The following is a 12,005-nucleotide window of genomic DNA, read 5'->3' on the forward strand; positions in this document are numbered from 1 at the left end:
TACCAGTTTGCAGGTGGTAGCCTCAACTAAATCAGCTGCAGTCTTTCTTTGGATGAGTGGATGCATGGGAAACACTGACATAAAATGTTCAGTGGCAAATGAAAAACTCTGTACATTGGCCAATTCCCACTGACATTTGTAGGGCTAAATTTTTGGCTTCAGAATTTAGGTGGTACACTTCCCTCTTGTTTGAGAGAGGGGTTTGCTTATATTTGTTGTAGCCCAAACGCTTTGCTTATTGCTAGAAATATTCTAAGGTTTTAATTAACTTACATTAGATTTTTTTCTGCTGTTTGGAAAGGATATGTTAAGGTCCAGATTCTGCTTTCTTTGATAAAATTCTTAAGTCCAGAATAATTTGGGATTGCTTTGTTCCACATGAAAAAAAAATCGAATGATATGTTAAACTCATAATGTTCCCAACTTATTTTTGACTTCCTTATTCAGAGATCACACAAAAGCATAAGTACTTGCATATATGTATTATAAATACATGTGTGTATGTACATATCATATATAAATAGTATATGTGTGCTTATTTACGTACCTGTAAATCAAAGACAGTTACTATCCCTCTCCACATATATGTACACACAGACACATATGCTCACATATGTACAGTGCTTGTCACTGATTTAGATAATATCTGATATATTTGATATGTCTTTTTAGGTAGACACAGATTATGGAGCTTGTTCTTGATTAGCTTTCTGGAGACTGAGAGGATATAAGTAGATAAAGAGGAGTTCCTGCAATCAGTCTGACTATAGATAAGGCTGTTCTATAGGATGAGAAGTTTTTTCTCCTTACAAAGCCATGACCTGCTTTTTATTGAGTCGGACATTATTTGGTTGTCTTTAAAGAGTGGCTGGCTCAGATCACCATACAGTATTTAATAGAAATATTTTTTCATTGATAAAACTCCACAATCCTTCCTTTCACTGCTAACAGCCCTTTCAGGAGTTTGCTGTCTTATACTGTTCTTCTCAAAGTTTCTAAACAAATAGAATGCCTTTAGAAGGAGAGCATTTCTGTCCCTAACAGCTTTAAGGTTTTCTGTATTTGAAACTTTTTTACTTGATTTCCTGTGCACCCTACTGTAGGGATCCTGCTTTAGTGGGGGTTGGACTAGATGATCCAGATGTCCCTTCCAACCCCTATGATTCTGTGATTCTGTGATTTTCTACTCTGTAAGAGGTAGTGCTTAAAATTCATGTAGTTTTCTGTTTATTCTTTTATGTCACAATGCCAGAATATCTCTGCTGATTTGCTCTCAGAAGAGAGTAGCACTCCATGCAATCTAAATTAGATCGAGGCTCCTGTGTCTAGTGATTGATATTCACAGGTTTAAGATCTCTAAGGGCATTTAGGGACTCAGTCAGAAATTTGGCCACCTGAAAATGGATGGTACTGCATAAAGATGAATATTAAGAAATGGAAAATGAAAGTGGAAATCAGGTAGCTATGGCTAATCACTAAATGCTGAGCTGGTGGTTCTTTTGAGAATTTCGCAGCAGTTATATATTTGTAATGTTCTTAATCAGGAAAGCCTTGAGATTTGCCCATGAGAAATGGCATCCTTGTCTTCTCTTGACATTTTGAGTTTGACAAGTCAGATGCTGATTTTCAGATAGTCCTACCAAAAAGGAAGAGCAAGGAAGATAAATTTTGGAAATCAGGTATCTGTTGAACATTTTAAGTGACATATTTGAGTCTTGGCTTAGATTCAGGTGGATGTTTTAGTGCCATTGTTTATCCTACAGAGAAGACACTTCTTTCCTGTACTGAACTTCTGGAGGCAGAAGGTAGTAAACCGTGGTCCAAATCCTACCTGTGAGTTAGAGCAAGAGAGAATGACCTTTTTACAGGAAGATAGGATATCCAGCTACTGAGTGTCACTGTCTTTTGTGTTGAGGCCATTTGCAGTTTTGTGAATTTAGTTGTTTGCTTTTAATAGAAGTGCTGCACAACAAAACATTGGCTTGAACAACATTTTCTTCATTATCACACAAGTTGCTCCAGTTCTTGTTTTACGTTCGTCAATTTTTCGTGGCTTAAATGCTCAGCCAAAAAAAAAAAGAGAAAATGATGTGTAACAGTTGCATCTGGTTTAAATACTGTACAGCACCTTAGGTAGCAGCAAATCTAAGAATTGTCGCTCCTAGTACAGCATATGCTCCTGAGAATGATGACCGGTACAGCTTGATTTCATGAGTGCTCTCCATAGACCAAACAAGGACATGCTCTTAGGAAACAAAACCTCTTGTAGTCGTTGAAAGTATCAGTGAAGGAGGAAAGTAAGAGAAGCCACTGCTTGCTTTCATACCTTTGCTGTTCTGTGAGGGTGGTGGGAACAACAAATATCTCTCTCCCAGTGAAGGAAAAGGGGATAAATGTAACACATTGTGTTGGGGAGTAAAAAACATCCCGTTGTTCCCAGTGTCCCAAGGTGCTGAGGGCTGATCTCTCATTTGGGGATATCAAATCAGCTCCTGAGTAAAATCATGGTAGTTCCAAAGCCCTATAACTATCTCAACTGCAGCTGCAGGTCACAGTATATGATGCATGGTTATCGGCATATACGAACATTTATGCTGTTCAGTAATCTTGATTAGAGCAGCAGGGGACCTATTGAATATCCCAGTATTCACTAATTCTCTGCTTAGTTTAAGTAAAGCTGGTGGTATGCATAGCATAAGATAAACAGGAAAAGATTTTGTAAATTTGCATCCATTCGCAGATCCATATATTTGTGCTTTTCCTGTTTATTTGATGTTTCCTGGGAATTTCCAGTGAGTCCCATAGAAATAAAAGAACCATGTCAGAGTCCTGCTGAATTTTCAGGTAGGAGATTAGTTCGAAAGAGCCCTGGAATGCAACCAGTGACATTTGGTTTATTGTGAGTGGCTTGTAAACAGTTAAAATTCCCTAATGTCACAGCCTATTTTTTTTTCTTTAAGGTACTCCTTTAGGATCTTCCTCTCTCTGTCTCTCTTCTCCTTTTTTACTTCCTTCAGTTGGTTAAGAAGGGTTGGACACAACTTCCTCCAGAGCACATCAGCAGTGCTCTGAGCATCAGCCAGAAAAAAAAGTAATTAGAAGACACTCACCCCACATCCCCCTGAAAGCAAAAAATGCGTTCTGTCCTGTTCTTTTGGGTCACTTGTTCTGTTGGGATGTAGGATAGAATGAGCTACAGAAGAGTCCCAACATGGAAGGAAAGGCTCTGTCCTTAGTTTCATGATGATGACATCTGTTAGTTTAGTAGGTTGTACAGATCACAAGTGTTTCCGTACAACCACTTCATGCTGGACTTTCTCTAAGTCTTACACTGTGTTGATGGTGAAGATCAGCTAAACAAACCAGATATGAGCTTGGACTATTGTTTAAAATACCCCCTTAGCTTCCTGAATGGTCACTAATAATGCTCTTCTGCCAATGTCAAAATAGAAGGATTGAGATTACAGTGAAGATCATCTGAAGGGCTCACGCTTAGTCTCATATTTGTGCTCTCTCTAAAACTGCTTGTGTTTTCTTTCTCTCTCTTGTTTCTCTTTTCCTTTCTGTCTCTTCCTTTCTCTATCCACATCCAAATATTATTGTTTTGCCCACTTGACACTCTCAGTGGGATGCTCTGAGCACAGTGCATTCTCACCCTAATTTAGCCAAGCTCTTTTGGCATATGTTTTAATTTAAGTATTTTACAGACCAGTTCAGAGCCACTGTATATACTAGGCTTATTCACGCTCTTCCTGCTTTGTTAGACTGGCACTAGAACACTGAAGAATATTGTGAGGTTTCAATTAATGGTGAGTTTATATTTGTCTTCCTGCTGCTGAGCTCTCCCTTGCAGTTTACAAACAGAGTTTTTACCAAGAAATAGTATTGACTCTGGGCTGGCCAAAAAGGGTCTGGCTGCTGCAGTTCCCTTCTGTATATGGATCTGTCTGACTTTCCACAGGGGGAGAGGCTCACCTCCTCTTCAGCAGCAGATACCCTCAGTCCCATTGCCAGGATTCTCCGGAGTGGCTGCTTCATGTGCTGAGTCTATATAGGAGCAGGTGGCAGACTGGAGGAGTGTAGGAGAGCCGCTGATAAAAAAAAACCCTCCAGATTGCATTGTCTGCCTTCCCCTCTCCACTTTGACGAGGGAAATACTGTCAGCATCTGATGTGAAGCACTCACTCCTCCTCCTCTCCCACTCCTTTGATGAGGCAAGAACTCTTTCCTCCTGGAAGCTCCTGGTGGCCTGTGTTAAGTTGTGGTTTTCCTAAAGAAGGGAGCATACTGTGGTGTCCTCTCTGATCATTCAGCTCACCTAACTTTAGGTTCTTTGCCCAGAAGAATACAGATCACCTCTTAAAGGTGGTTCACCCACCTCAATTCCAAACCGTCTTCCAATACATTTGTCTTTGCACTGATGGTAGAAGGAGCTTGGAAGTCTGTGTCCACAGCCTGGGACCTTTGTGAAGTGCCTGAAAGTTAGGCAGGGTGCATGTGGCCAGGCTGCAGGAAAGGATGCTCCTGGGTCCATCAAGTTGCTGCTTTGCCGTGCAGTCAAGCATGTGTAAGGCAATCAGAAAGCTGTAGGCAACAGAGCCTGGTGTTTCTTTGAGTTAGAGAAGGGGAAGAGGATTGTGAAGGGGGAAGAGAAAATCAGATAATTGTATTGAAACCGAGACAATCAAGAGGCCTATTTTAAGTCTGTACCATTAATCTGCTGCATTTCTGACAGGACTGTTTCTGACACTTCAGAATTAATTAAAGCTAAAACTGACCTGCCCTGACACAGAGCGCAGAGCCTAAGGGTCTCTCAGCTACTCAAGATCTTCAAAACACTTGTACTTTTTGAGGGTGTTTTTCATAAAGGTGGAACCAAATCTGCCTAGCCCTGATGTCATCTGCCCTAAGACACAGACCAGGGAAAGGACTGGCACAGCTGGTGACAGCTTTTCCTACTCTTTGACTCTCTTCTTAAGAAGTTTTTGCTGATCAGCATAATTATAGGACAGAATCACATCAAGATTCCCGGAAATTGTGTGTGGGAAAAGGAGAAAGGTGTAAGAAACTTCCTGTGTTCACTTTGCCAGAATGAGCTGCTAAGTTTGCAGAGCTTTAAAGGCAAGACTTCCAATGAATCATTTTGACAGGCTTATGGAGAGCATCCTTGCCATAAATCACCGTTTTTCTTGCAAAAATCAATGGTATCCTAAACCACGAGGCTGAGAAATCCTATATTCACTTTATCCATGCCTTTTTAATTGTCCCTATAAGAAAGTCTGAATACAATAATATTTACACACCTTCTCGATTGGTTAGAGAAAATCTATTGGTTTTGACTAGCTGTCTTTCTTGGGATAAATCTTGGCCTTCTCAGTCATGTGTGGATAAGAACATTCTGTGGAATACCACAAATGATTAGGAGACCACTGATTGCAGAGACAGGGTACCTGCTTACCACAGGTGCCTCATTTTGATACATGCAGGTTAATTAAGAAAGACTGCAGGTCTTTCTTTCCCCTAAAGTCACTGGCTGTGTGGAAAAGGCAAGAAAACTTGTTTCCTGTTATTTGAACCCTAACTACTAAACTTAAATCTTTGATGTGACTTAGACCCAAGGCTCCTCAGGTCTACCTGAGAGAGGTAATGACCAGCTTGCAATGGCAATGCTAGGGCAAAGTGCCCATTTTTAGCAGAGATGCTTCCAAGCAGATGGCTTTGACATTATGGGCCCTGAAGGGATGCCTTAAGGATTGGAGTCTGCAAACCCCTTCTATCAGTGAAGCAGTTCCAGTTGTCAGAAACGACATCTGTAGAGACAGAGCAAACATCAAACACTCACGTGGGCAATTTGTGCAGGGGAAGACAATCTTGTTTGTTGGAGACTGCTTTTATGTTGTAGGACCAAAGAGCAGATCGAGGTTGTAGCATGCCTTACTTCTGCATTTCCTTGATTTTGTTATTTAAAGTAAGTCTGCTAATATTACAGTCTATGCACATACTGTATTTTGCATTGGCATGCTTCATGGCTAGACGTCAAAGACATGATTTGTTCGTGAAACCTTTTGAACTTGTCCTTGTAAGACAAAGACTGTCTAGTTCTTACTTGAAATGTTAACAACATTGCTGTATGCTCAAAAGCCAGAGATCATTTTCCATACTCTATGGCAACATACACATCTATTGAGGCACTGGTTTGAAAATGTGCTTTGCTATTCTGAAGTCAGAGTTGTAGTATTTCAGCTCTGCAGATCTATAAAGATATCTTCACTTACATAGCCAGGAAACAACATCAGAACCGATTAAAAGATGGAAACTTTTCAAAGACCACAGGATTGACTTCATGTCCTGCAGATTCTCAGTGGGCTAGAGGTATAAAAAAAACATCAAACCATCAACAACCTACAGCTTTTTAAATTTGTATAAAATATTTATCCCCCAAGATTTTTAATGGCAGAATCTGGCTAAGTATTTACTCCTAGTGACCTGTGTAGTTAAGGTTTACATAATTACACTACTCAACATTTACTGGAAAGGCTTTAAATATTCATTGACTCCTCATGTTTTAATGTAAACAAAGCACTTAGGATACCCAAGTTTTTTAATTCCTTCAAGGTGAAAAAGATGTCTGAAGCAGATGCTGCTGCTTGGATGAGCATTGCTCTGAAGCAGCAGAGCACGTTGATGGTACTTCATTGCTTCACCTTCTGGCCAGAGATGTATGCGCGTGCCTCCTGCTTCTGATCCCAAACTAGTATTTTTCAGGAGATAGCTCTGCGTAACTCAGTAATGTTGAAACAGTGTAGAAGGGGTGAAAATCACTGGAAAATCAGACCTTTCCATTTCTGACTGCCTTCATTGAATTCCATCTGTTTTATTGGTTTGTCAAGAGCATTGGGCCAAAAACATCAGCGAGGGGAGGCATAAGTAGTTTATACACACATGTCAGGGCAAGGCACTGCTGTGCCTGCTTCTGGAAGTAAAGAAGACTGTGCTCTTTCCAGCGTTCATCAGGGGGTGGACAGAGAAAGTATCTACTGCCTCCTCCTCCTGGAGTAAAGAGAAAGGAGCAGGACTTGGGGCAATTGGCACAACACAGCCCGTGGCTGCCGGGGTGGAGGAGAGAAATGGGGCAGGCAGACAGCTTCAGATGCATCAGAAGAAATGCCACGATCCCTCACTGCTCATCCTATACCATCACTGCTTTTTCCATCCGTTGACTAAAATTAATTTAATCTGTGTTATCTTAGACTACTCTATTCAGTCTAATGCTGTTTTGCATGTAAGTGGAGAGCGCTTTGTTGTGAAGCCGCTTTTTACTTATCTGTGAATTTCCAAGTCAAAGGAAAAATCAAAAGGCCACAAAATTATTTGAGATCCTTCTTCTGAAATGTTAAATTAATTCATCCACTAAAATTTGATAGCAAACAACATGAAATTATCTCTCTCGTACTAATAAAGAGCCAGCTTTGAATGAATGACAAATCCGATTCATTACACCTAAGCTTAAAGAACTGGGGAGGTATTTAGCAGCATTGCAGCATTTTAAAAAGCTATTCAAATGGGGACAAGCCGCGGCTTCCCTTGCTTTTAGGAATGTTGAGATTTTTTTTGTGATGGATAACATAGCAGCCTTTTCATTTTAGGCACTGCTTACTCAAAGCAAAATAGTTAACTTCCAGGCTGTTTTTATTTTGAGCCTTTTAAAAAAGAATGAGTTAAAAAGCAGTAGCTGATCAAAATAACAAAGGATGGCGAGTTGCTTTTAGTTTCTTATAAGAGTGTTTGCAAATTCCTGGTGGAATTCTGGGCCTGGCGCTGATGAAGCTGGCTAAGGATATCGATCGCCACTTGAATTCACTGAATAAATAATGGTTGCCATAGTTATTGAGCATTCACAACTGGTGGGGAAGCACAGAAATCTCCAAAACACCTCCTGTGATAGTTTTGCTGGAAAATCACCCAGTTAATTCTGTCTCCTATCGCAGAAATTATGTGAGATACACAGGATACTCGGACGCATTATACTAGAATTTCAGTCATGATTGAGCATCTCTGTTACCCATTTTAGTAGCTAAAAAGAAACAGGGGCTTATCATCTCTTATTTTGTGTGACAAAAAGGTTAACTGACATCGTATAACCTGAACTGTTGAAAGAAATCATACACTTTTTGAAGCATCTTTTGCTTCGATTACCAGAGCACATAGTTATGCTGAAGCATATGAGTCCTCTCCACTTGAAGTAGGGATGCTGACATGTTTGTGTTTCTTTTCTTGTGCCCTCACTTTGCAGAACGACATGGCTTAAAAGAACCAAAGAAAGTGGAAGAGCTATGCAACAAGATCACAAGCAGTTTGAAAGATCACTTAACTTTCAGTTGCCAAAACAAAGGACAGCCGCTCGAGTCCTCAGAGCCTAAGGTACTGGGTGTTCTTGCTGACTTGCGTTCTCTCTGCACACTGGGACTGCAGCGCATCTTTTACCTGAAACTGGAAGACTTGGTGCCAGCCCCTTCCATTATTGACAGGCTGTTTCTGGACACCTTGCCCTTCTGAGTCCAGCCACCCTCCTGAAAGGCAAATGCCCACCAGAGCAGGCAAACGGATCGTGACTTACCGCTAACATTTCTGCCCTCACTTAACAGAAAAGCAGCTCCAGCTCTAAAATGAGGTCTTTTCTGGCGCTTTGTCCTTACAACATGAGGCCTAAAACTTACTGGCTTACTGTTTTGGGGTTGTGTTCTTTGTTTTTCTTTTTTTTTTTTTTTTTTTTTTTTTGAGTATTTTTTTGTGTGTGTGTGTGTGCGTGACTTGGGTTTTTTAAACGGCTAATATGGCACTTTTGGACAATGCTATCCCAGCAGCAGTAAAAGGTTAACACGACTGTTTCAAACCTGTTGTTTAACACCTCATGGGACATGAGGAATACAGTGGTAGAAGATGTGTGTTTGAAATCAAGAACAGCAAGTAGTTGTTTGCCAGGGTAGTATGTGTTTCGTGAGGATACCGTTAGCATACTTCCTGCATCAAGGGCACATACATCAGCACAATCGAAACAAAAATCTCACTTTTTTAACAAAGTACATTCAATTGAACATTTCATATAAATCCAATATAGCAAAATGACGATGGCTGTTAGCTCCCATGTTCAAGTGCAATTTTTTGAAGTGCTGTCTTACTAAGTCTTGTTTATTAACTAATTTATTTTAATATGAAAATAAAAGGAAGAAACCAAGTGAGAAACTGACGTGCACTAACTTACATGACAGAGTTTTCCAAACTTGACTCCGTGTAGCGTGACTTACTGACAAATGTCTGTGGGAGACATGGGAACGACCACGGCTCAGTTGTTCCCTAGACAAGGAAATGCAAGTAAGTAGTGGCTGGAGCGCACAGGGTCAGCATCAGGGATAGTTTGCCTTTAGACTTTAACAGAAGTACCTGGTTAGTAAACAGACGCACGATGGGTTTCAAGAACAAGCAAGTCTTGTAAAATAGTATGAATGTAAGTGCTAGGAAGGATATAGTGAGCTGCGTTTAAACATTCCGTGTTCGTACTCCTTTTTGTATGTTTATACTGTTGATGCCATATTAATATGAAATAATTTGTTGCATAGTGTCTTTATTTGTATAAACGTTTGTATGCATGGTATATTGTATTGGCTTTGCCTGTATTTATTGCAATGACTGCCAGCTCGTAGGAGCCCTGTTACACACGATAAGGAAATGGGGTGTTCACACTGACTCAGATACACCAGTTGGAAAACTATATACATATATATAATGTGTATATATATATATGTATATACCTATATTTGTGTGTGTGTGCGTGAGCGTGCGCGTGTCTTTTTATTAACCATTTGTATATAAAATATCTGTCAGATCACAAGCAGAGCTATTTTACAGTTCATTTGCAGTGACTTCTAAGGCAGTACTGTTTAGCACTTTGATATTAAAATCTTGCTCATGTTTTGCTAAATTCAAATAATATTTAAAGATTTTAGTTCTAAAAAAAAACTTTATATGCACTGTATTAAGTCAAAATTTTGTTGGTCATTTTGCTAAGGAAATTTTTGAATGTCAACCTGATGTCACTGTATCTTTTGTTAGCTTTAAACATTCTAGCTTTTGTCTTTTTTTAAACTATGCTGTTTATATGGAAATTAAATTATACAATCAAACAGATGCCAAATGAATTGCCTAATTGCTGCAAAGGATAACCCAGATATCGAGTCACTGTATGGTTTTCAAATAGTAATCTGGTATTTTATCACTTACTATGTTTGGATGTGCTTTTATGAAAAAATTATTCTTATATCAAGATTTATAGTAGTGTCAATAGGGAAACAGACTTCTAATCACTATAGTTAATATTTCCGGTTTACCTGCAGATAATATTTGGAAAAGTATTGCTTTTTGTATTGACTTTTAAGCTTATGTGCAAACATAATAGCATAATTAAATATCAGAGAAGCTAATGTTTCTTGTAGGTTGCTGTAACAAGCCTGACCAGCAAGACAAATATATTTTGACTGAACTTGCTTTTGTATATACTAGATATATATATATACATATATATATATATATACACACAATCACACACATGTGCGCATACAAAAACATACAGAAGCCGAATCAGAAAGTATGTTTACCTTTGTCTCCTTGTGTCAGACACAAGGTCCCTTGGGAAATCACTTCTGCCTAGGGACAGAGCCTGCCAGGCGCTGAGCATCAGTGAAGGGGTCCCGGGCGCTCCTTGTGAGCAGGCCCCTCCACTGAGTTTTCAGCACAGTACAGTGACATTGCTTTTTGTCGGGCGAGGTTTATTTATTCAGTGGGATGTGAATGGAGGGAGCAGGTCCAGAGCCCCACGTGAGATTTCATGTAGCTGGTGTGCTTTAGTCTTCCATGGATAGTCTTAACTGTGATACTCTCCCATTCCCGTCACCTACCGAACCGTCCTTCATTTCAACTCCAGTGCACAGACCCATCGTAGAGTGCAGCCAGTGACAGGTCACGATGGTGAAAGAAGAATTAATGCAGAATAAATCTCCTACCTTCCTCACAGCTCTCTCAGTGTGAACATGCCTTTTTCTAGGCAGAATTCAGGAATATATCAGGTGTTAAGGGAGAGTGCCTTGCTTTTGTTTCAGACAACAGTGTTTCAAGAGTTTCTTCACTCCGCTAACTGCAGTACTTTCTTCTTTTTCCTTTTTTTTTTCTCCTTTTTGTGGTGTTAACCTGTGGGTTGAAAGAAACGCTCTTGTACATATACAATGTAAATTAAAATTATTAAATTGAATAACGTTTTTTTCAGAGGCCCCATGTGTGTTGAATAAGTATGCTTAATTCTGTTAAAATCTGATGTGAATTTTTTATCATTTATAAAACATTAAAAAATTGTGTACTTGAGTCTTAAGAGTTGAAAGATTGGTGAAGGATGCTTAAGAACACTGGCAGTTTAATGGCTAGTCCTTAGGTTAAAAGAGCTTTCATATAAATACAGTGAGACCTGCAGTGCCTGGTTACCCAGCCTCGATAAGCTCCTGTCCATGACTGTCATGGAGGCCCTGTTGTAGAGACCTCCCTCTCCTCACTGCACTTCTCCATGTCAGCAAAAAGTTGTAATTAACTTGCCCCAGTTAACAGCCCCAAGGGAGGGAGGCCACAGCATGTGTGTCTGGCTAGAAAGTGGACTGAGCTCTGATCCCATCTCCTGCCCTGGTAGAACCAGGCCCCAATGGGGACGCACAGCAATTTCTGTGGGCAGACAGCTCTCCTCCTTCGCCTGCCCTTGCTTTGCAGGAGGGATGACTTATCCCCCAGTAGACAAAACTGTTTAACTATAAATCCATTTTCTAAGCAGTTCTGAGAGGCACCTGCCCCTCGGCCAGTCTCCTGCAGGACTTGCTCAGCTGGAGGTGTCACCAAGTGATGACTGCGGCTGTAGGCTGCAGGATTGGCACATCGTTCTTTGGAAATGCGGCAAAGCAAAGGGATGTGCA

The 12,005-nt window shown here is 40.2% G+C and overlaps 1 protein-coding gene and 1 long non-coding RNA gene across 3 annotated transcripts in view; one reads left to right on the plus strand and one right to left on the minus strand.

Annotated features, from left to right (window-relative positions):
* The window catches only part of NR4A3 (nuclear receptor subfamily 4 group A member 3), a 24,988-nt gene extending 13,677 nt beyond the window's left edge, over nt 1-11,311 (plus strand). For both annotated transcript variants that reach the window (XM_042838303.1, XM_042838294.1), the window contains one exon: nt 8,294-11,311. In XM_042838303.1, coding sequence (XP_042694237.1) covers nt 8,294-8,556 — 263 coding nt within the window. In that variant the 3' untranslated portion in view covers nt 8,557-11,311. The remainder of the gene's footprint in view (nt 1-8,293) is intronic.
* LOC122170999 overlaps nt 10,612-12,005 on the minus strand; it is a 26,303-nt gene continuing 24,909 nt past the window's right edge. Inside the window, exon 4 of the long non-coding RNA XR_006171895.1 lies at nt 10,612-11,241. This is a non-coding gene — a long non-coding RNA (uncharacterized LOC122170999). The remainder of the gene's footprint in view (nt 11,242-12,005) is intronic.

Source organism: Centrocercus urophasianus, unplaced genomic scaffold (assembly GCF_019232065.1).
Source record: "Centrocercus urophasianus isolate 14NV4802_14NV808 unplaced genomic scaffold, USGS_Curo_1.0 seq_11, whole genome shotgun sequence".
Classification (NCBI taxonomy): Eukaryota; Metazoa; Chordata; class Aves; order Galliformes; family Phasianidae; genus Centrocercus; species Centrocercus urophasianus.